This window comes from Protopterus annectens, chromosome 16.part0, assembly GCF_019279795.1.
Source record: "Protopterus annectens isolate FY-2018-M chromosome 16.part0, PAN1.0, whole genome shotgun sequence".
Taxonomy (NCBI): Eukaryota; Metazoa; Chordata; order Ceratodontiformes; family Protopteridae; genus Protopterus; species Protopterus annectens.
In genome coordinates this window covers 369055263-369076892 of record NC_056750.1, presented here as the reverse complement: position 1 = coordinate 369076892, position 21630 = coordinate 369055263, and the positions used below count along the sequence as shown (strand labels likewise).

The window sequence follows — 21630 nt, the reverse complement described above, 5'->3', positions numbered from 1 at the left end:
TGTAGAATTGTGTAAGCATTGTGTGAACACTGTAGCAGGGGAAAGTGTCTGTGTTGGATAAGAGGTAACTCCTTAGTGGTAGTATAGAGATAAGGGGGTAAGTTTGATTATGAATCTCAGACATTTCTAATGCTTGGAGGGCTGTATTTGGATAGGTGTGATGTTACCAACATTATGGATTTAATGAAGAAGACGGGTCTATATTAGAACATCGAAGTTTCACAACTTTGAATGTTCTAATATCGACCCCTATTCAGCAAACACCAAAAATAGTGAAGCTGCGGAACACCAAATTTCTTCCTAGGGAAGGAATTCAGTTGGCCGTTCCTGTGGCTTTTCTATGTTCAACACTGTGGTGGAAAGTTACATGTCGGGATCAGGTAAGTGTGCGATTGTGTGGGCGTGAGGGTTAGGGCGCAGGGTAGGTGAGTTAGGGTTAGGGTGCAGGTCAGGTAAGTGTGCCATTGTGTGGACGTGAGGGTTAGGGTGGGGTAGGTGAGTTGGGGTTAGGGCACGGGTGAGGTGAGTGTGCGATAGTGATGGACCTTAGGGTTAGGGTTTGTGTTAAGGTAAGTGGATAGCTAGTGGTGTGTGTACAGTTTAGTGTAGGGTTAGATGTAGGATTTTAGTTGTATGTGTGTGGATTGCTGTTTGTTTGGTGTGTTTGTGTTGTGTGTATGGATGTCGGAACAGCAAATTTTTTCGATGTTGTCAGCGTTTACTGAATAGGGATCGATATTAGAACATTCGACATTTTAAAAAGTCGATGTTCTAATACAGAGCCAAGAAGACAGCAAGGGCAGGTTTAGGGGTGGTAAATTGTATAGGAGGCAAATCATGTTGAGATATGAGACCAAAGGAGGTAATTGATAAATGTTTAAGGTCATTTGGGAAGAAGATGGGAGAAGGAGAATTATACTGATGTTTACAAAAAATGTGTATTGAACATTATATAGGTAATTATAAAGCATATAGAAAGTTCTAGATATGTGACCTGTTGTCAAGTGAATGCTGTCACTTAAAGACAGCTTTTAAGCAAGTGACTGTAATCACAGACAGCTTGTAAACTGTCAAACTATTCCATTTTTAAGGTAAGCTACCTTTAAAAAAGACAAAATGGTTTGACAGACAGTTTCTAAGCTGTCTGTAAGTGTCCTCTATTGCTTAATGACAGCCTGTAATCTGTCAAGCTGCATTTTTTTCTTTAAAGAGTTCTGTACCTCTGTAAATCAGTACCCAAGGCAGGCTACGTCAGTCTGCTACAAAAATAGACTAAAATTGCAAAACTTTATAAAATAAAAATAACAACCCTAATTAATTAAAAAAGAAAAACTTGACAATAGAATCCAACATTTTCTCCTCAATGACTGCAAATCCAGGCCAAAAGAATAAAGCAAAAAATTAAATCTCACTCTATTCAACAAAACTATATGAGAGATCATAAAAACTCTCCAAAATCCAGCGAATCAGAAAAGTATAGACAAAATAAATGAATGATAGGAGTCATGCCCAACCAGGAAAGAAAGAAGATCAAGAGCAATCAAAAATGTATTCCCCCCAAAAATATTAAGCAGTACAAGCATATATTACTTCCTTGTGATGAGATACTTTCATTAAAAATTATGATGTCACAGAGCTGCTATAGTGGAAAAATGTTTTAATCCACAAATTAACAAGGTGTGTGTTGATAGATTTAGATAACACAATGGGTGATGAGTGGTGAAGCTATACATCGCAAAATGCATTACGTAATTATACTGAATAATATGGATAATTTATTATATAGAAAGATGTTTCAGTAATTCATTTTCTATATGCTTTCACTTTGTATTACTGTGTCCCATTCATTTCAGTGGATTGATGAATCAATACATGTTTACTAATTAAAGATTTACACAGATTGCATGGCTTTTTGTAAACAAGATTTTTCATGACAGGCTTTCTGCTGTATATCTGGTGTAGGTGTTAGTAATTTTATGCTGTTGGTAGTTCTGTAGTATTGATTTATTATGGTACTGAAATATATGTTAATAACTGTTAACTTTATATTTATGTGTTTTAGTTACTTTAATGATGCTTAGTGTGAACTTGTAGGTTTTGCTTCATTTATCAGTAATGCCATTTCCCAGATGAATGGGTTGTGATTCTTTCTTTCATTTTTATTTTTATTTTTTTACTTTTAATTTACTTGCTCTAAAATTATTTTTTTATTTGCATGTACTGTATCTGACTTATCTGTACATGATTTTTTTTTGCAAAATATGTGTATGTATTTTCTGCGGAGTGTGAGATTTGTTTTTCTCTATTAATATGAATGGGGCTAACTTTGACTGATAACGTAAGTAGAGTAGTGATCAATGCTAGACAAAGTGCATTGAAACACTTGTAATGCATACAGAACGGTGATAAAAATATGTCAGTTGTGGTTTAGATAAACACTTCTTTAACATAACTCTTTATTTGGTAAGATAAAGTATTTAGTGTGTGTGTGTGTGTGTGTGTGTGTGTGTGTGTGTGTGTGTGTGTGTGTGTGTGTGTGTGTGTGTGTGTGTGTGTGTGCGTGTGTGTATAAAAAGAATAAGGAAAGAAAAACAAAACCTGTCATATAAACTTCTACAATTGCATGTAACATTCTCAAACAACACATGAAAACAAACTATGCCGAAAATTAAATAAGGAGAGTGGATCGACAAACTCACTGAACCAGAGCTCAACCAATCTGCTAAATCAGTTTGATAAGCATACCCAGAAAGAAGTTAATGCAGAAGAATGTATAACACCAGCAATTTATGAAAATTCCAAAAATTAAATAAAATGTTAAATGAGAAGGTAATTGGAGAATGAGTGTCTTCAGAAACTGCATAGTATTAAAAATTGTGGGATTTCCAAGATGGCTGCATACTGAGTAACAGCTTGTTTCTAGCTCTGCCAGTGTGAAAACAGAAACCCAGCAGAGAAGGTGAGTATGCTTGTGTTTATGGGTACATTTCAGTAACTGGATAGTAAGGGCACTGCCTGGATGCCAGGAATAAAGAAATACAGAAGATCTGGAAAAAAGCAGCTACAAAAATTGAGGAAGAATCACTGACTGAAGAAGGTGCAGCTGTTTAGCAAAAAGCAATGCAACCTTCAGACATGACTTCCAATAACCTACAGGAAAATATAAGACAACTGCAAACAAACCTGGTTAAACCTAAATAAAACACTGATGGAGTATATCAACACAAACAACAAAAGGCTGGAAAAAATGGAAGAAGCTTTAAACAGATATTCAGATGAGATGATAAAGCTGCAAAAATCAGAGGTCAAAATGAAGAAAAGGCTGGCTGAATATCAGACTGCTCAGGAAGAGATGTTTCAAAAAATAACAGAATTAGGAGACAGAGCACGTAGGGAAAACTTGAAAGCTAACTGTAAGTAAATAAAACATTTTATTTTCTTAATATTACTGTATTTGTGGTGTATGGTTTTCTTTGCACATTATTTTTAAGTGTAATGGGATTGAAAACAGGTGCTGTTGTTTGTCTTTTTCTCCCCTCTTCTCTCTTTCTTTTTGTACAATTTTGAGAAATATAGGCAATGTAATGGGGGAAAAAAGCCTGATTAAAAAGGCATGACAAAGTTAAAAATCAATGTGCTTTTTTTCATTCTTGCATGGGAAAATTACTGTATTAAGGACCTTATACTGATTAGTTTTAAGAGAGAGCAGGTAAATGAAAAAGAATATTGAATATTATGAGGCTTTTCTCCTAGCAAATGCATGTATACTTAGTAGCAATTCTGCAGCTGCTCTTCATGTTTCTATGGAAACAATCTGATAAAGAAAAACTGGCTATCTGGTTCTTGTGTCTCAACAATCTCAGAAAAAAAAGAAAGGAGAAATTGGCTAAGACATAATGTTCTCTGAAAGCATTCAGGGGTTTTCCCAGCTGGAAGAGCTTTAAAGATAAGACAAAACCAATTAGACTTGAAATAAAGTTTTCTCTTTTTTTGAAATGCAATGGGGATACTAATATAAACAAGTGCTTTGGGTTTTTTTTCCCTCCCTTCTTCTGTCTTTTTCTTTGTACATTTTTAAGAAATGTAGGCACTGCAATGTAAAAAAGAGGGCGAGAGGAGAAGTGGGGAAGAGAGAAAAGGTCTAGTTAAAAGAGTATGACAAAAGAAAAATCAGTGTGCTTTTTCCTATGTTTGCATAGGGAAATGACTGCATTAAGATCCTAGGTATTATCCATTAACAAGTTTATTACAAAGCATGTAAATGAAAAAGAATATTGAATATTATAAGGTTTTTTTTTGGTAGACAAGGTACCCTTAACAGTGTTGTGTCTGGTTTGCATGTCACTAGAAGACAATTTGATAAAGAGAAATGGCTTGGTGAAATTGTTTACTGAAAGCATGCAAATGTTTTCTCAGCTGAGAGAGGTCTAAAGATAGACAAAATCAAATAGCACTTACTGATAGCACAAGCTGTGCCATGCATCTTAGCATGATTAAACTTTCTTTTTGGTTAACCCTATCCTATATGTGTGGCTATCAACTTAGAACATTTGTTCTTATTAGGAAGCAAAAATATCAATATTTGAAGATGTACATGGTTTTGTCTGTTATTATTAAGGTAATATGTTTTTTTTGGGGGTTGAGGGTATTTGTTCTGTTTAAGGGCTATCAAAAAACAAAAAAGATATGTAAGATGTGGCATAGGCTCAAATGGATAAGACAATAAACAACTGTATAAAAGACCAACCTGCTGAACAGTATATGCATGTAATATAAAAGTTGGAACTAGACATTTAACAAAAAAGCAGTTATACATAAAATGTGGTAATAATAACTGTATAAGAAAATGATGATTTCTGTAATGTTGTTCAATCTGAATGGTCTTACAGATAAACATAAAAAAGAAAGAGTAGTGAACTACATTAGAAAATGTACAGGGCAAATAGCTATGCTACAGGAGACACACCTGGGAAAACTGAATATGTGCATTTGATAAAAAAAGGTTTTCAGGATGGTTATTCAGCAGAATATCTAGGACAAAGGAAAAGAAAAGTACTTATATTAATTGCAAGAGGTGCTCCAATACTGATATAAGAGGAAAAAAAGATAATAATGCAAGATGTATAGTACTAAGGGGCTACTGGCAAGGGAGGAGGATTATACTGGCATGTATTTATATTCCACCTAAAACTGCTATAATAGAGCTTAAGAAAATTCTGGGAGAAATAATCAGCTTTCAGCAAGATATATTACTTATAGAGAGAGAATGGAATTTGGTTTGCAACAGTGAAGATGTGGCTGTGGGCCTAGAGGGGAAAAATATAACACAGGATGATAGATTTTTGAAGAATTTTATGAAAATGTTTGGCATGGAAGATGTGAATTCAGTACTAGGAGTTCAGAGTGAATTTACATATTATTCTCCAAGATACAAAAACTGGGCTAGGCTAGATAGAATTTATATCTCACAGGAATATGTGCATTTAATTGAAGGTCATGAAACACACCCAATAACTATTTGAGATCATGCACCAATAATAGCTAAAATAAAAACCCAAGGTAATGAAATAAAAATGAGACAATGGCGCTTTCCCACCTATCAACTGAAAAGAGAGGAATTTAAGACAGGGGTTTTGGAATTAATTCAGGAGCTACTAGAGAAGATAGAAATTTCCTCTGAAAATATAGCTAAGGAGTTAGATAAACTTTAAAATGTAGTTTAAAACTAGGGTGAAAATAAAGGAAAGGGAGATACGGCTAAGAAGTAACAAAAATTATTTAGAGGGACTGACAAATATTAAAGTATTCTAAATAAGGGAAATCTCTCAGAACAAGAAAAGGAGTAAATGCAGAATGCTAAACAGAAAATAAAGGATTACCTTGATCATATGCATGAGCTTAGAGAGATTGCTGTTAAGTAACTGTTTTTTGATAATAATTCTAGAGCACAAAAATTTTTAGCACAATGACTCAGGCAACAGAAAGTGGAAAGGGCTGTCACCAAGCTTAGGGAGCCTATAACAAGGAAGATAAGAAGAGATCCTGTAGAAGTATTAGAAATATTTCAAAAAATTTATGAAAGTTTGTATAAAGCAGAGAAATATGTAAATCAAGAAAAGGTACGAATGGAAATGTTTATGGAAGAACTAAATATGCCAAGGTTAGCGGCAGATGAGGCTCAATTACTAACAGTTAGGATAGGAAGAGATGAGAGAAAAATGGCTATGTATAACCAATCTACAGGAAAGTCCCCAGGAATAGATGGTATTCCTGTAAAAGTACGGAAGCTAGGAGGGAAAAACTGATAAAGATCTGGAAGGTTTTAACAGTATTTTAAGAGAAGGAAAAGTACCAGCATCCTGGAAGAAGGCGGTGGTAATGGTAATAACTAAAGAGGGTAAAGATCCATTTGATCCAGCTTCATATAGGCCCATTACAATACTAAACCATGATTATAAAGTGTTTATGTCTATAATGGCTAAAAGAATGGCAAAAGTAACACCAAAATTGATAGATATGGATCAGTGTGGTTTTGTGTGTGTGTGTGGGGGGGGGCAAACATTTGACAATATTAACACAACACTGATGATCCAGAGGGAAGCAGAATGTAAGAAAATGCCACTGTTATTGGTGGGTCTTGATGCAGAGAAAGCATTAGGCAGAGTAGACTGGGACTTCGTGAGCAGGGCAATGGAAGCATTTGCTTTCCCTGATACAATTATAAGGTTGATTAGGAGTATATATGACAGATCGGAGGTGAATATTAAAGTGAGTGGGGTCCTCTATGATAGCTTCTGCTTGAGTAGAGGAAACAGACAGGGTTGTCTGCTTTCCCCTTTCTTGTCTGCATTATATTTAAAACCATTGGTAAAGAAAATAAGAGACTCAGAAATTCAAGGTTATAATTGGTATGGTAGTCAGGAAAAGCTGTTTCTATTTGCAGATGATATTATTTTATACATGACAAAACCAGAAACAGACATTACAGTGTTGAGGGACATTTTAAGACAGGTTAAAATCTTCTCACGATACAAAATTGATGAAGCTAAAATAAAGGCAATAGCTGTAAATTATGTACCCGCGCATGAATTGGTCCAACAATATCCATATTTATGGGGATATGATAAAATGACATATTTAGGAGTACGGATTAGAAATTACTCTGCTGTGGCAGATAAGGATATGTGGGAAGAGATTAAACAGAAGATAATACAAAAGTTGAGAAACTGGAAGCTTTGTTATATGGATATGGATACTAAGATACAAGCAATTAAAATGCACAGGTTAGGCATATTGGTATCACCCTGAGGAGAAGCTGTGGATAGCAATTAAAAAAGAGTTGAAGGATTTTACTTGGGAAGGGAAGACAGCAAGGGTCAAGTGGAATAAGTTGATTCTTCCAATAGAACAAAGCAGACTAGGATTACCCAGTTTGAGAGGGTATTTTAGACCATTGCAGTTAAGGCTCATACATAGCACATGTAGAAAACTATAATTCAAAGTGGAAAGGAATGATGATGATGATACAGGCAGAAGCTCAAGAAATAAGGAGAGATTGGGATTTTGGATGCAGACTCTTGGGAGAACAACAAAATTCAAGCAGAGTATTTTATTCATAAAATAGCAGGGAGTATTCTGAGAACTAAACCAGCACTAGAATGGAGAAAAGAGATTCTGCCAATAGGGATGACTTTGGTTAGGGATACAGATAATAGGCAAAAGGGGGCTGTAATTTGTCGGAGAAACCTGGCAAAGGAACCAAGGTACTGGAAGCAAATAACTAGAAGGGTTAAGGTAATAGAATGGGAAGTGGCCAAGAATTTATTTAGACTGCAAGTTAGAGATTGCCTTCTCTGTCAAGGACTGATATCAGAGTATAAGCAAAGAGAAATAAATGGGGGGGGGGGTCCTAAATGAAAGATCAGCACTGGTAGAGTTTTTAAAATAATCTAGAACAGAAGCTGCCATTAAAAAAGGAATAATTAGTGGAGCATATAAAATATTGCATGATAAATGTAAGAATCAATCAGAGGAGCTTAGAAAGGATTGGAAAGAGAGATTGGATAAGCAATTCACAAAGGGACAACAGGGGGATATATGTATATATCCCAAATATGCAACAAAGTCTAGAACATTAAGGATCTTTGCCTGGAAGTGTTTACATGGGCCTTTTTATATCTCAAGTAGACTCCAAAGAATTTTTCCTCAGGTGGATGGCAAATGATGGAGGTGTGACAGGCAAGAAAGAGGTGGCTGGGAACATATATTTTGGGAGTGTAATGAGCTGGCAGACTTTAGGGATTCCCTGCATAGAACAGACCTGCTAAATGCAGGAAACAATGACTGTGAAGCTGATCATGCACTTAAATTATTGCAGCATACTCGAAAATAGAGAACTTGTTTAACAAACTAAAAAATACACAATGGCAGTGTAAACATATGGAGGCATGTCTTTGCTTCCAAGTAGTGCCAAGGGGACTAAAAATTCTAAAAATTCCAACATTCGGATCGCTATATCCAGGGCTGCTAGCCAAATGGCAACAACTTAATACTGAGACAAGCTACACCTATATGAAGATGCTTATAGAGCAATACGCGGAGATTGAAAATAATATCAATAGTGAAATTATAGAACAACAGAAAATAATTAAATCTTTCCTTAATGATACTGAATGCAATGAATTCTATGACAATATACGTGCCTATGTATATAACCTTGAATGTAAATTGTTATTTTCAAAAAAGAGAAAACTAGAACGAGACATTAAAGATTTTGAACTGGGCCATGTCTTTTCGTGGCCAAGAGATGTACAAAGAATAGAGAGAGTTGGAGAATAAGAGCATGATCTTAATGGTCACCACATTCCCCAACAAAATTGTATGGCCAATAGAAATAATGTGGACAATTCTTGTTCAGCTAACTGTGTAAATCCACCTGAATATCAGCAAGAAACATCCATACTATCATTGGAAGGAAATAGCAGTCGAACAACAAAGGCTTTAGTCAGTAGATATGAAGCGAAGTTAACAACTAATGCTAGTCTACTGAATAAGCATAGTACTAAGAATATTCCTCTGGTAGAAGAAGAAGTAGTGATGGCCTCTACATCTAATCAAGAGAATAATGAAGTGATGACATCTCATGATACTGATAATCTGAATGCAGATGTTAGAAGGAAAACTACATCTTCAGATTCACATTCATCTTCATTTTTAGACCTAATTGGTTGTCCATTTCCACTTCCCATCAGGGAAATGAAAAAATGGACTCCCATGAGATTCAACAAGAAGTGGAAAATGTCAGAGGAATTGAAGTATCCACAGAACAAATAGCAGTAGTAAGTGACTGTGATCTTGTTATAAACTTATCTAAATACATACTGCAGACTCATGAAAGGACATTACTTAATAAAGGACTGTCCTTTATACCATCTAAAACTATTGACATTACTGGTTTTATTATAGAGTTGAAAACCTTTGTTAGAAATACTGCTTTGAGAATGCTTTTTAAAAATGATGCTATGAATGATGTAAGTATCTTTAAAAAGCCCAGTGCATTTATACCTCATTTGCATCCTATGTTTGGAAGCTTTTGAACAATCAGTAGAAAGGGACCTAATCAATATTGGGAGATCGCAGATATACCCCAGGGATTACCTCAGTGTCACTGCTCGACAGAGGCACAGCAAAATAATGGGTATAGTTCCCCATACTAAAGGGGTGGCGTAAGCCACAAAACTATGGGCTAGGCTTGTAAATGCCCTCGGGCAGATAGCCTAGTATGAACCTATGAACCTATGAACCTATATGTGGAATAGTAAAAATCATACATTTTGTAATTTGAGTAATAGAGAATATGAGACCTTAACTAATTTGAGTAATAATGAAGAAACTGTAATAAGGCCAGCTGACAAGGGAGGAGCTATAGTTATTCTTGATAAACAGTATTATGATGACATTATGAGAACAATGTTATATGATAATGAAACATATAAATTAATTAATAAAATACAGCTTAACAAAATTATACATGATATGCATAGTAATCTATATGATTTACTTATGTCCAATATTATAAATGCTGATCTATATAAATATTTTTTGGTGGAACTACCCACTATACCAATTATTAGAGGTCTCCCTAAAGTCCACAAGAATTTAAATGAACCTAAAATGAGACCCATAATTTCAGGTGGAGGATGGCTGACTGAGCCCATCTCCACATATGTTGAAAATCAATTGAAGAATTTAGTATGGGAAACTAAGACCATAATTAAAGATACTCATGAATTTTTAACTACTTTTAGTATAGAAGTAGGGAATGACATTGATGGACTGGGTATATGATTGGTAACCTTAGATGTTAAATCATTATTTACAGTGATTCCTAATAATGAAGGACTTGAACTTTTAAGAACATTTTTATGCAATAACTATGTTGATTCTAATATGATTATGAAATGTACGATGCTACTGGAGTTGATACTAGAAAACAATGTATTCATGTATAATGATGATTATTTTCTACTAAAACAAGGTGTTGCAATGGGCACACCTTGTGCCAACTCGTATGCCAACTTGGTTATGGCTCAATGGGAGATAAATTATGTTCTTAATTCTGAATTCATTAATAATATTATATACTATAAAAGATTTGTTGATGATGTGTTTCTTCTTTGGAAAGGAAACGATACTGGTTTAGAAACATTCATTGATTATATCAATCATACAACTAGCTTTTTGGCTTTTGAAGGTAATTGGTCAAGGACGGAAATTGAATTTTTAGATGTTCTCATTACTAGAGAAAATGAAAAGTTTACGACAGTACTATATAGGAAGAACTGTAGGAAGAATAGCTTACTTCAATGTACCAGCATGCATCCAGGGCATATATTTCAGAATATCATAATAAATCAAGGAAGAAGAATATCACACTTAACAAGTGATGATAATATATGTGCTCAAACTATTGTTAAACTAAAGAACGAATTTATGGAGAGAGGATATTCTCATAAAGAAGCCGATGTTCTCCTAGATCCTCAGGTTATAGATAGAAATGGGAAAGGGAGACCATACTATATGAAGAATATAGTCCTACAAACTAATGGAAAGAGGAAGAATAGTCGACCATATAAGAAGGTCAGATTGAATATTCCCTTTTCTAATAATAATAATGATATAAAAGATATTATAGATAAAAATTGGGCTATATTGACAACTAATGATGAAATAAGAGAATTAGTGGGGTTGAGACCTGGTTATAGTTATTGTAATAATAAATCGCTTAAAAGGCTACTATGCTATGATAATAAGGACAACTATAACACTAAAGTTCTCTCTAATAGACAGGGTACTTTTTCATGTCGAGAATGCAATCAGTGCTCATATATGATGGGAACTGGAATATTTATACATCCAGACACTAAGAGGACATATTATTTTAAGCACTATGCTGACTGCAGAACTAGAGACATAGTCTACTTAGCAAGTTGTCAGTAATGTTATTGCTTCTACATAGGTAAAACTAATAGAACATTGTGAGAGAGGGTAAGAGAACACATTTATGCAATAAACCATGAAGATGACACTAATGCACTAGCTGAGCATGTTTTAAATAATGGGTTGGATCACACGTTTAAATTTATGGTCATAGAGATCATTCTAAAGAGCAGTAGATTAGGTAATATTAAAAACTATACTGAACAGGAAGAAAATAGGTGGATTGTTCATATGCAGTCAGATAAAGGGAAAGGTCTAAATGACAGGACAACAATAAAGCCATTCCTAAGCAATAGGCCTTTGAAACATAAACCATGACATTGTATTTTTATACATTTTTATAGTATTTTAATGTTTAGTAATATGTTTTTATCTAATAATATGCATATATACTTTACATATATATTTTTTACAATATAATATGAAATTATTGATTTTCTGTTATATGATTTTTATATTTTTATATATATATATGTTTATATATATACATATATATATATATATATATATATATATATATATATATATATATATATTTATACATATATAGTTTTGATTTCATAATGTTAGACAATATATTTGTTTTTGATACTTCTATAGGTATCTGTTAAATGTTAATAATGAATAATGACTGTTTAATATATAAACATATATAATATAATCGGGCATAATTTAATAACTAATGCATATTTTGTTATATCAAGAATTTATTTATGAATGTCTCTATCTATATTAGTTTTTAGATTTATTTATAATGTGTAATTAGTTGATTTATTTATATATTATTTCTAATACTTATGAATATATAATGTTTTTAACATGAGATGATTTACATAAGCTTTTCTTAGTACTGACATTTTTAATGTTAATATCTCTTTAAGACGGGTTTTTGGTGCCAACTTTGGATATTTAAATGTTGGTACTTTGAGGGATAACTGTTTGTCTGATTAAGGGTTGTTTGTAACCTGAAAGCACTTACAAGAAGCTTCTGTTCAATTTTTATGGTGAAATAAAGTTTTTAAAGGTATCTTATTGTCGTGGTGGTACTTGGCTCTACTGCTACTAAGTTTGGCGTTGTATGTGATACTAAATATCGTATTTGCCATGCTGGTGTCTGGCTACTTTGCTATTAAGCTTGGCATTGAAGGTGATACTAAATATCATATTTGCCGTGATGGTGTCTTAACATACAATTGTATAGCATCGTATTTGCTGTGGTGGTGTCTGGAAGTTTTGTTACGGGATTATTTTGTTATTTCTGCCAGACGCCTTCAGTCTGCTGCTGCTTCTCTGCTCGTTTATTCCCTGCAAACCATTCTGTTGGAGATGCTGGGTGAGTGGATTGGATAGACTGGGGAGATGATTTTTTTGAGCTATGATACAGAATCAGAATTGCTTATACATAGTAAAGCCTTGCTGAGTCTAATTATGGCAGCTGCCAAAAAAGCAATTACTAGAAAATGTAAATCAGAGTCTAAACCAACTGTACTAGAAGTAGTAAATATAGTAACAGACATAAAACAAATGGAATTGGGATCTTTAGAAAAGGAACAGAGCAAACTACATAGGAAAAAAATGGGAATTGTGGGAACAATATATGCAGAGAAGGAATGAGGTTTAATAGGGAGGGTTTGAATGTGCCATATAAAGCTAAACTGACAATGACTGGATAGATTATAAGTGAGTGATGTATAATGTTTGCAACTACAGTTGTTTCAATGGTGTCTGTGATGTATAATGTTTGCAACTAAAGTGGTGTCAATGTTGTTTGTTGTTCATTTATATAAATGTAAGACTGCATATGTCATATGTGATAATTCAATAAAGATGTTTATTGGAAAAAAATGCTAAAAGAGAAAATTATTTATTCATACATCCAAAAAGATCTACAAACAAACTTAAGCCTAATAAATCTGCATGTTCAGATGGTGATACAAATATAGTTTGTTCAGTCTGAACATCCGGTATGGGAAACACAAAAAGATTAATATGCCTTTCAAAAATGTATAAAGTAGCGAAAAACAAATAGCATTCAGTGGATATTAGAAAATATAGTTAAGATGATATGTGTGTTCCTTCAAAAAGGTAGAAAGAAGTAAATTAAGCCATCTTATTTGAATGCAGTTGAAATATTCCCCCCACCAAAAAAAAAAAAAAAAAAATAGTGTTGGAAGTAGGTTATCAACGTGAGACGCATTCCACAAGAAATATTTTAAATAACTGAATTAACATTTAACTTACTGCTCTCTGTCTTAATGCAGAATCGGTGCTTGAATCCTTTATAATAATGTGAGCAGGTGATGACTTCTGGGTTGGAGCATCCTTTGTTGATGTATTTTGTGCCAACGATAATGTTGCAGCCATAGCACTGAAGACCGTCTGCTATACAACATAACAAAAAGTATAGAATTAAAGGTCTTTCCAAATGGTCGTTTGATAGAATGATTTCCAGATCAAGATGACAATCACTAACTAAATAAATAAGCAAACAAGTAAATAAAAGACAGACAGTGAACCAGCCCAACAGAGAAAAGTAACATAATCAATTAATTTTAATTCTAACGGCTTGACTCTAGGTATAATCTCAAGTAACAGCAAGACAGAAAGTAAACTCAATAAGCAAGTTATTTCAAAAAGCTTGCTATACTTTGTACTGAAATGTCACATGGGTGACTAACTATAGCAGTAAATTGGATAAAACCAAGAAAATTCCCAGAGAAGTCAACCCCTACTTCACTACAAAAGTTGATAATCTTAATTTATTTGCCATGCAGTAACATTAACTTGACTTCAATGTATACATTTATACATCCCTATGATTAAAATTGCATAGGCTCTCATATGCAGTAAGCTTACAGACTCCATCTTGCAGTCATTTTTAAAAGGAGTTGGTATCACTGAATGCAAATATTGTAGTTAGAGAACAGGACAGGAAAAGCAAAATGAGTCTTGTTGTGGGACATATAAATGGAAACCATCTTAATAGTTTGATTTAAGCACAATGCACAGAAGTCAACTGAAATTGAATGTTCAAAATATGCATAGTTCTATGAGGATTTTTTTTTAAATACAAAATGGGAGCTGAGTTACATTTGCTTTACAGTAAAGAAAAACGATGTACTGTTTTCATTATTTATAACAGAAACCTTATCATAAAGCAGGCACCTGCAAAACAGTATTACATTATTATAAACTAACAGAGATAAGCATAAGCAGATAGCAAATATGTTTTCCAATCTGGACCACAAGCCTTATATTTTTAGTCAGAATGCATGACCCACGTGATTCTGATTTAATTTAGTAGTACTTCAATGATTCTGATTTAATTCAGTAGTACTTCAATGATTCTGATTTAATCCAATAGTACTTCAGTGATTATGATTTAATTCAGTAGTACTTAAGTGATTCTGATTTAATTCAGTAGTACTTCAGTGATTCTGATTTAATTCAATAGTACTTCAGTGATTCTGATTTAATTCAGTAGTACTTCAGTGTGGGTATGACTGTGGAGGGAAATGATAGTTCTATAGCACAGGAAGAGGAAAATAATGCAAAATGACTTAAAGAGAGTAAAATCCTACATTGTATATTGTCTGCAGACATACTGCTATAATGACTGATACCACTGGGCAAGATATTTATAATCAAAAGTAGACAGTTATGTGTGCTGGCTAAGTAGCATAGATGTTTTGGCTCTATGGCTCTGACTATGTATCACATGACCACGGTTTGATTAGCAGCCCAGTATTAAAGGAATGAACTAAGGAAGTATAGGACTTGACAACTGACACTGACTCACCCATTCCAGTGGGATAGAGTCCCATTGCAAGAGCTCTACATAGAGGAAGGCCCAGCACTGCAGTTCTTGTACTGGTGACATTGGTGGAGTCAGTCTGCCAAGATCTATAAACACTATAGCTGGGGGTGCAGGCTTGTGGAAGTGTGCGTAGACACTGCACTGCCCTTTCCATCAAATGGGGTCCTGTCTGGTGATAGCAGCACTCCAAAAATCTACTTAGTCCACTGAATAGAGACCCCAGTCAATCATTGTTTTCACCCCACCCAATTTCTTAGGAAGCCAGGGGTTGGAAGAATAAATGAGACAAAAGGAGATGGCAGCTTGATGGTCACAGGAAAGGAATCAAGAAAATATTTTCAAAGAAGTAAACAGAATACTAGATGATGCTGAAGCTGATGATTCTGAATCAGAAAGCCTGAATGAAAGTGTCAGTAATAATGCTCCAGCATGACATCAGATGTAAAGTGTACATTTACAGCTGTCATCATGAAAAGTCATAGTAAAGCCACAGTTCTCTTTCTCCTTTTTCTGTTGTTTCAGCATGGAGGATAAAAGTACTATGGTAGTTTTCAATAATGACTGGGGAATACATTGCTCCAGTGGGGCAGAAGTAAGGCATCCAGCCATACATCCATTCTGTGAATCTCATTACACTGGCTCAAATGGTGGCCCACGGGTCAGGGGGTAGCTGATGGCTAAGAGGCATGAACAACAATAGCCAAGTCATCTTGCATGTTAAACCCATTTGCAGAAGCACCCCATGATGTAGAACAGAGAAACTGCAGTGAGACTGATAGTCTCAGCTTTGAAGAAGGATCCTGGAACACAATGGAAGTCTTGTAGATGAATGATACAGTAGACTAGGACTTCATGAGCAGGGCAATGGAAGCATTTGCTTTCCCTGATACAATTATAAGGTTGATTAGGAGTATATATGAGAGATCGGAGGCAAACATTAAAGTGGGTGGTGTCTTCTCTGATAACTTCTGCTTGAGTAGAGGAATCAGGCAGGGCTGTTCACTTTCCCTTTTGTTGTTTGCATTAAATTTAGAACCACTGGCAAAGAAAATAAGAGACTCAGAAATTCAAGGATATAATTGGTATGGTAGTCAAGAAAAAGCTGGGTCTATTTGAAGATGATATTATTTTATACATAACAAAACCAGAAAGGGACATTACAGTGTTGTGGAACATTTTAAGACAGTTTCAGATCTTCTTGGGATACAAAATTAATGAAGCTAAAACAAAGGCAATAGCAGTAAATTATGTACCAACACACAAATTGGTTCAACAATATCCATATTTATGAAGACATGATAAAATGAAGTATTTAGGAGTATGGATTACAAATGACTCTGTTGGGCAGCTAAGGATATGTGGGAGGAGACTAAACAGAAGATAATGCAAAAATTGAAAAACTGGAAGCTTTGTTATATGGATGTGGATACTAAGATACAAGCAATTAAAATGTTTTTAGTCCCTTTAGTCTTATATACAAGTCAGGCATATTTTTATGAACCAGAGGATAAGTTGTGGATAGCAATTAAAAAAGAGTTGAAGGATTTTATCTGGGAAGGGAAGACAGCAAGGGTCAAGTGGGATAAGATGATTCTTCCAATAGAACAAGGCTGACTTGGATTACTCAATATGAGGGGGTACTTTACAGCAACACAGATAAGGTTCCTTTACATAGCACAAGCAGAAAACTATAATTCAAAGTGAAAAGAAATGATGATGATACGGGGGAAGCACAAGAAATAATGTGAAATTTGGATTTTGGATGTAGACTCTTAAGGAGAACAACAAAAATCATACAGAGTGTTATATTCATAAAATAGCAGGAAGTATTCTAAAAACTAAACCAGCACAAGAATGGAGAAAAGAAATGCTGCCAGTAGGGGTGACTGTGTTTAGTGATACAGATAAATGGCAAGAGGGGACAGGAATTTATTGGAGAAAACTGGCAAAGGAACCAAGGTATTGGGACTAAATATAACTTTAAAGGAAAAGGTAATAGAATGGGAAGAGGCCATCAATTTATTGGGACTGCAGGTTAGATATTGCCTTCCCTTATCAAGGAATGATACCAGAGTATAAGCAAAGACAAAGAAATGGGGGATCCTAAATGAAAGACCAGCACTGGTGGAGTTTTTAATAGAATATAGAATCGTAGCTGCAATTAAAAAGGAATATTTAGTAGAGCATATAAAATATTGCATGATAATTATAAGCATAAATCAGAGGAGCTTAGAAAGAATTCTGATGAGAGATTGGATAAGCAATTCACAAAGAGACAATGGGGGATATTTGTATATCTCCCAAATATGCAACAAAGTCTAGAAGATTTAGGATCTTTGCCTGGAAGTGTTTACATAGGTATTTTTATACCCCAAGTAGACTCCAAAGAATTTTTCCTCGGGTGGATAGCAAATGTTGGAGGTGTGAAAGGCAAAAAAGAGGTGGCTGGGAATATATTTTTTGGGAGTGTAATAAGCTGTCAAACTTTAGGGATTCCCTGCAGACCACTTCGTCAGAGATGCTGTGTGAGCAGATTAGATTGACTGGGGAGATGATTTTTTGAGCTATGATACCGAATCAGAATTGCCTAGACATAGAAAAACCTTGCTGAGCCTAATTATAGTGGCTGCCAAAAAAGCAATAACTAAAAAATGGAAATCAAAGTCTAGATCAAATTTACTAGAAGAAGTGACTATAATAATAAAGACAAAACAACTGGAATTGGGATCTTTAGAAAAGGGAAGGAGAAAATTATATAGGAAAAAATGGGAATTGTGACAACAATATATGCAGAAGGAATGAAGTTTAAGAGGCAAGATTTGAATGAGCCATATAATGCTTACATGACAATGACTGGACAGTTTATAAGTGATGTATAATGTATGCAACTACAGCTCTTTCAATGGTGTCAGTGATGTATAATGTTTGCAATTAAAGTAATGTCAATGTTGTATGTTTTTCATTTATATAAATGTAAGATTGCATATGTCATGAGTGATAATTTAATCCATCCATCCTCAACCCCTTTTTCCCATTTTGCACATGGGGTCAGGTTGTCACTCTCAATAGTGACAGCCATCTTGAGCCAAGGTTTACACCACCGAATGTGTAGCCCTTCCACTGTAGTTCATCCATACTACTCACTTGTACACACACTCGCACATATAGCCAATTTAGAGTATCCAGTCCACCTACTGCATGTTTTTGGAATGTTGGAGGAAACCAGATAACCCAGAGGAAACCCACTCAACAGCACAGAGGACATGCAGACTTTGCATAGAAGGCACCCCAGCCGAGAATCAAACCAAAGAACCACTTGATGTGAGGTGACAACTCTAACCGCTGCATGACCATGGCCATCTTATATGTGATAATTTAATAAAGATGTTTATTAAAAAATAAAAAAAAATGCTACTCTTAAATACACTGCAACCCCCAACATATAATACTAGGTTTTACACCAATTTCAGCAAATTCAGTACATTGTGTGAAACTACTTCTGCCATACCAAATCACTGACTGTAACTTAACAGTGATCAAATAGCAGGGGTGTAACTCACTTTATCCAGAGATGGTCACTGTATCCATCAATTACACCTCAAATATCCAGCTGTGGTAAAAAAAATAATAACAATCACAGTAATGAAGTTTGTTTCATAACAAAACACAAAATGTATTCTGTCCTATCTTACACAAATGCATATTAATCCTGCAAAACCAGATTAGCAACGGACAGCATCACCAAAACCCAGCAGTTATAGCCACTTGTGTGTGTGTGTGTGTGTGTGTGTGTGTGTATATATATATATATATATATATATATATATATATATATATATACATATATATATACATATATATATATACATATATATATGTCTACTTGATATGGTCGACATTTCTCAATGTCGAAATTCATATCGCCGAGACCATATGATCAACATTTGAAATGTCAACCATACAAGTAGTACATAAAAAACAAAAAAAAACTTACCTTAACGCTGCTAGCAGGGGGGGCTTTGCCACCCTGCACCCCCCGGAACTTAAATATACCAACTTTGAGATCGCACTACAGTGCAGAAGTGGAAATCTTTCCATTCCGCACTGTAGGGAGATGCCGGTCCCCACGGCCGACATTTCAAATGTCGATCATATGGTCTCGGTCATATGAATGTCGACATAGTGAAATGTCGACCATTTGAAGGGGACCCATACATATATATATATATATATATATATATCAGACATCTGATTACAAAAAAAAATATGGCTATATCATCTTTGTTCACACAAACAGTAAACACACATTTCATTAAAGTATTCCAAGTTGCTTCATATTAATCAAATTAGCCCTGTAAAGGCAGAATAATGAGCAGAGTGCAGTCATTTTCCTCCACAGAGAGCCCCACCAATTATAGCTACTTTGTCTATGTAAATTCAGATGTCATACTCTAAAAAATAAAATTAAATAAATACGAGCTACACAGTGACATTAAGTTTTCATTTGCATATTATGTATCTTATACCAAATAATAGGTCCTGCATTAGTGTGCATTCCCTGAAAGATATGTAGTCTGAAACACAAATGTCTGCTATTATTTTTGTGACAGCAACCTTTAACAATGTACAAGAAAAAATCAAAATGTACAAAGAACAGTCCCAAATATGAGGCAAAAATCATCTGAAACAGTTGAGAAGTATGTATATCTGGTATACCTCTCAACTTTTTTGCTTAGGAATTAGGGACAAAGCTACAAAACAATAGGATACAAAGGCACAAAAACAGTGACAATTTTCTAAATATTACTCTAATGCACTTAAAAAGCTCATAAAAAGTACAGTTGTGTAAAATCTTACCATAACAGTAGATGTCTTTGTCTTCACTGCTGTAGTATTCGTAACATATGGGATTCCCTGCCGTGGAAGCACAACGTCCAGCCAGTGTACCAAAGCCTATTGTTGCTTTAAGGTATGCCAAATGTCACCCAAACACTCCTCACATAACGTAGGGGATAAAGCTGATGTTCAGGTGTACCATCCTCAGAACAGATTGCCCCAGTAGGAACACTAGTCCAAAGAAACCCAAGGGATAGCCTGTACATCCAGGATGGAAAAGGACTAGGGGGGGTGGAGAGAGGGAATGAATACTGCAGCAGTGAATGCAAGGACATCTATTGCTTATGGTAAGATTTTACACAACTGTACTATGGCCTTACATTCACTGCTGCAGTATTCATAACATATGGGAGAGTGCCAAAGCTCAAGAGGAAACCTGGGAGGGGAAAGGAGCAGTAGAACCCTCTAAAAAGCCATGAAGAAGGGCTCTAGCAAAACCAACCATATATCTAGAAATACCATCCAGCTTGTAATGCTTGGTAAAAGTATGTGCAGAAGTCCAGGTAGCTGCTTCAAGAATATAATTAGTATATAAGCCCTTGAAAAAAGCACCAGAAGAAGCCACAGCTCTAGCAGAATGAGCCTTTACAGAAAAAGGAAGGCTCTTGCCATGAAATGTGTAACAAAAAGAAATAGCCTTTGAAATCCAAGAAGAAATGGTTTGCTTGGATACAGCTAATCTTAAAGACCTTGAATGAAAAGAAACAAACAATTGATCAGATTTTTAATAGCCTTAGTCTTATGCAAATAAAATCTGAGTTGTCTATGCACATCCAAAGTATGCAGCACCCTCTCACTGTCAGACTGCGAGAGAGGGGAAAACAGCAAGCAAATTAATAGACTGATTAAGTGACAAGTTATTAACCACCTTAGGCATAAAATAAGGATTGGTACACAAGGGCACCCTGTCCTCATTAAATATGAGAAAAGGGAGAACAAGCCATAAGGGCCTGCAACTCGGACACCCATCTGGCAGAAGTGAGAACTAAGAAAAGAACAGTCTTCCAAGAACAATGTTGCAAGGCAGCTGAAGCAGCAGGCTCAAAAGAATCCTGTGTCAGCTTCTCCAAAACAAAATTAAGATATCAGGGAGGAGGAACAGGCTTCCTGGGAGGTCTAATATTAAGGATGCCTTTATAAAATAGTTTAGTCTCAAATCTAGAAGCTAAAGGAGGAGTTAAAGGCAGACAAGTAGAGACAGCTTTTAAGTAGTTCTTAATAGAAGAATAGGCCAAACCAGCATTGAGCAACTCACACAAATAAGGGAGAACCAAAGGAACATCCAGAGTAAGTGGGTCCAGGTTACTTCAGAGACACCCAATAGAAAACCTCTTCCATCAAGATGATATTACGAGCAAGTATGCGACAAACAACTTTTTACATGCAGATAGCCTGCACCCTCCCCATTTGCTTAAATC

The 21630-nt window shown here is 35.0% G+C and overlaps 1 protein-coding gene across 1 annotated transcript in view; it reads right to left on the bottom strand.

The window, feature by feature from the left end:
- The window catches only part of LOC122790598, a 530756-nt gene that overhangs the window by 21039 nt on the left and 488087 nt on the right, over positions 1-21630 (bottom strand). The window contains exon 6 of the mRNA XM_044058125.1: positions 13741-13881. Within this exon, the coding sequence (XP_043914060.1) occupies positions 13741-13881 (141 nt within the window). The remainder of the gene's footprint in view (positions 1-13740; positions 13882-21630) is intronic.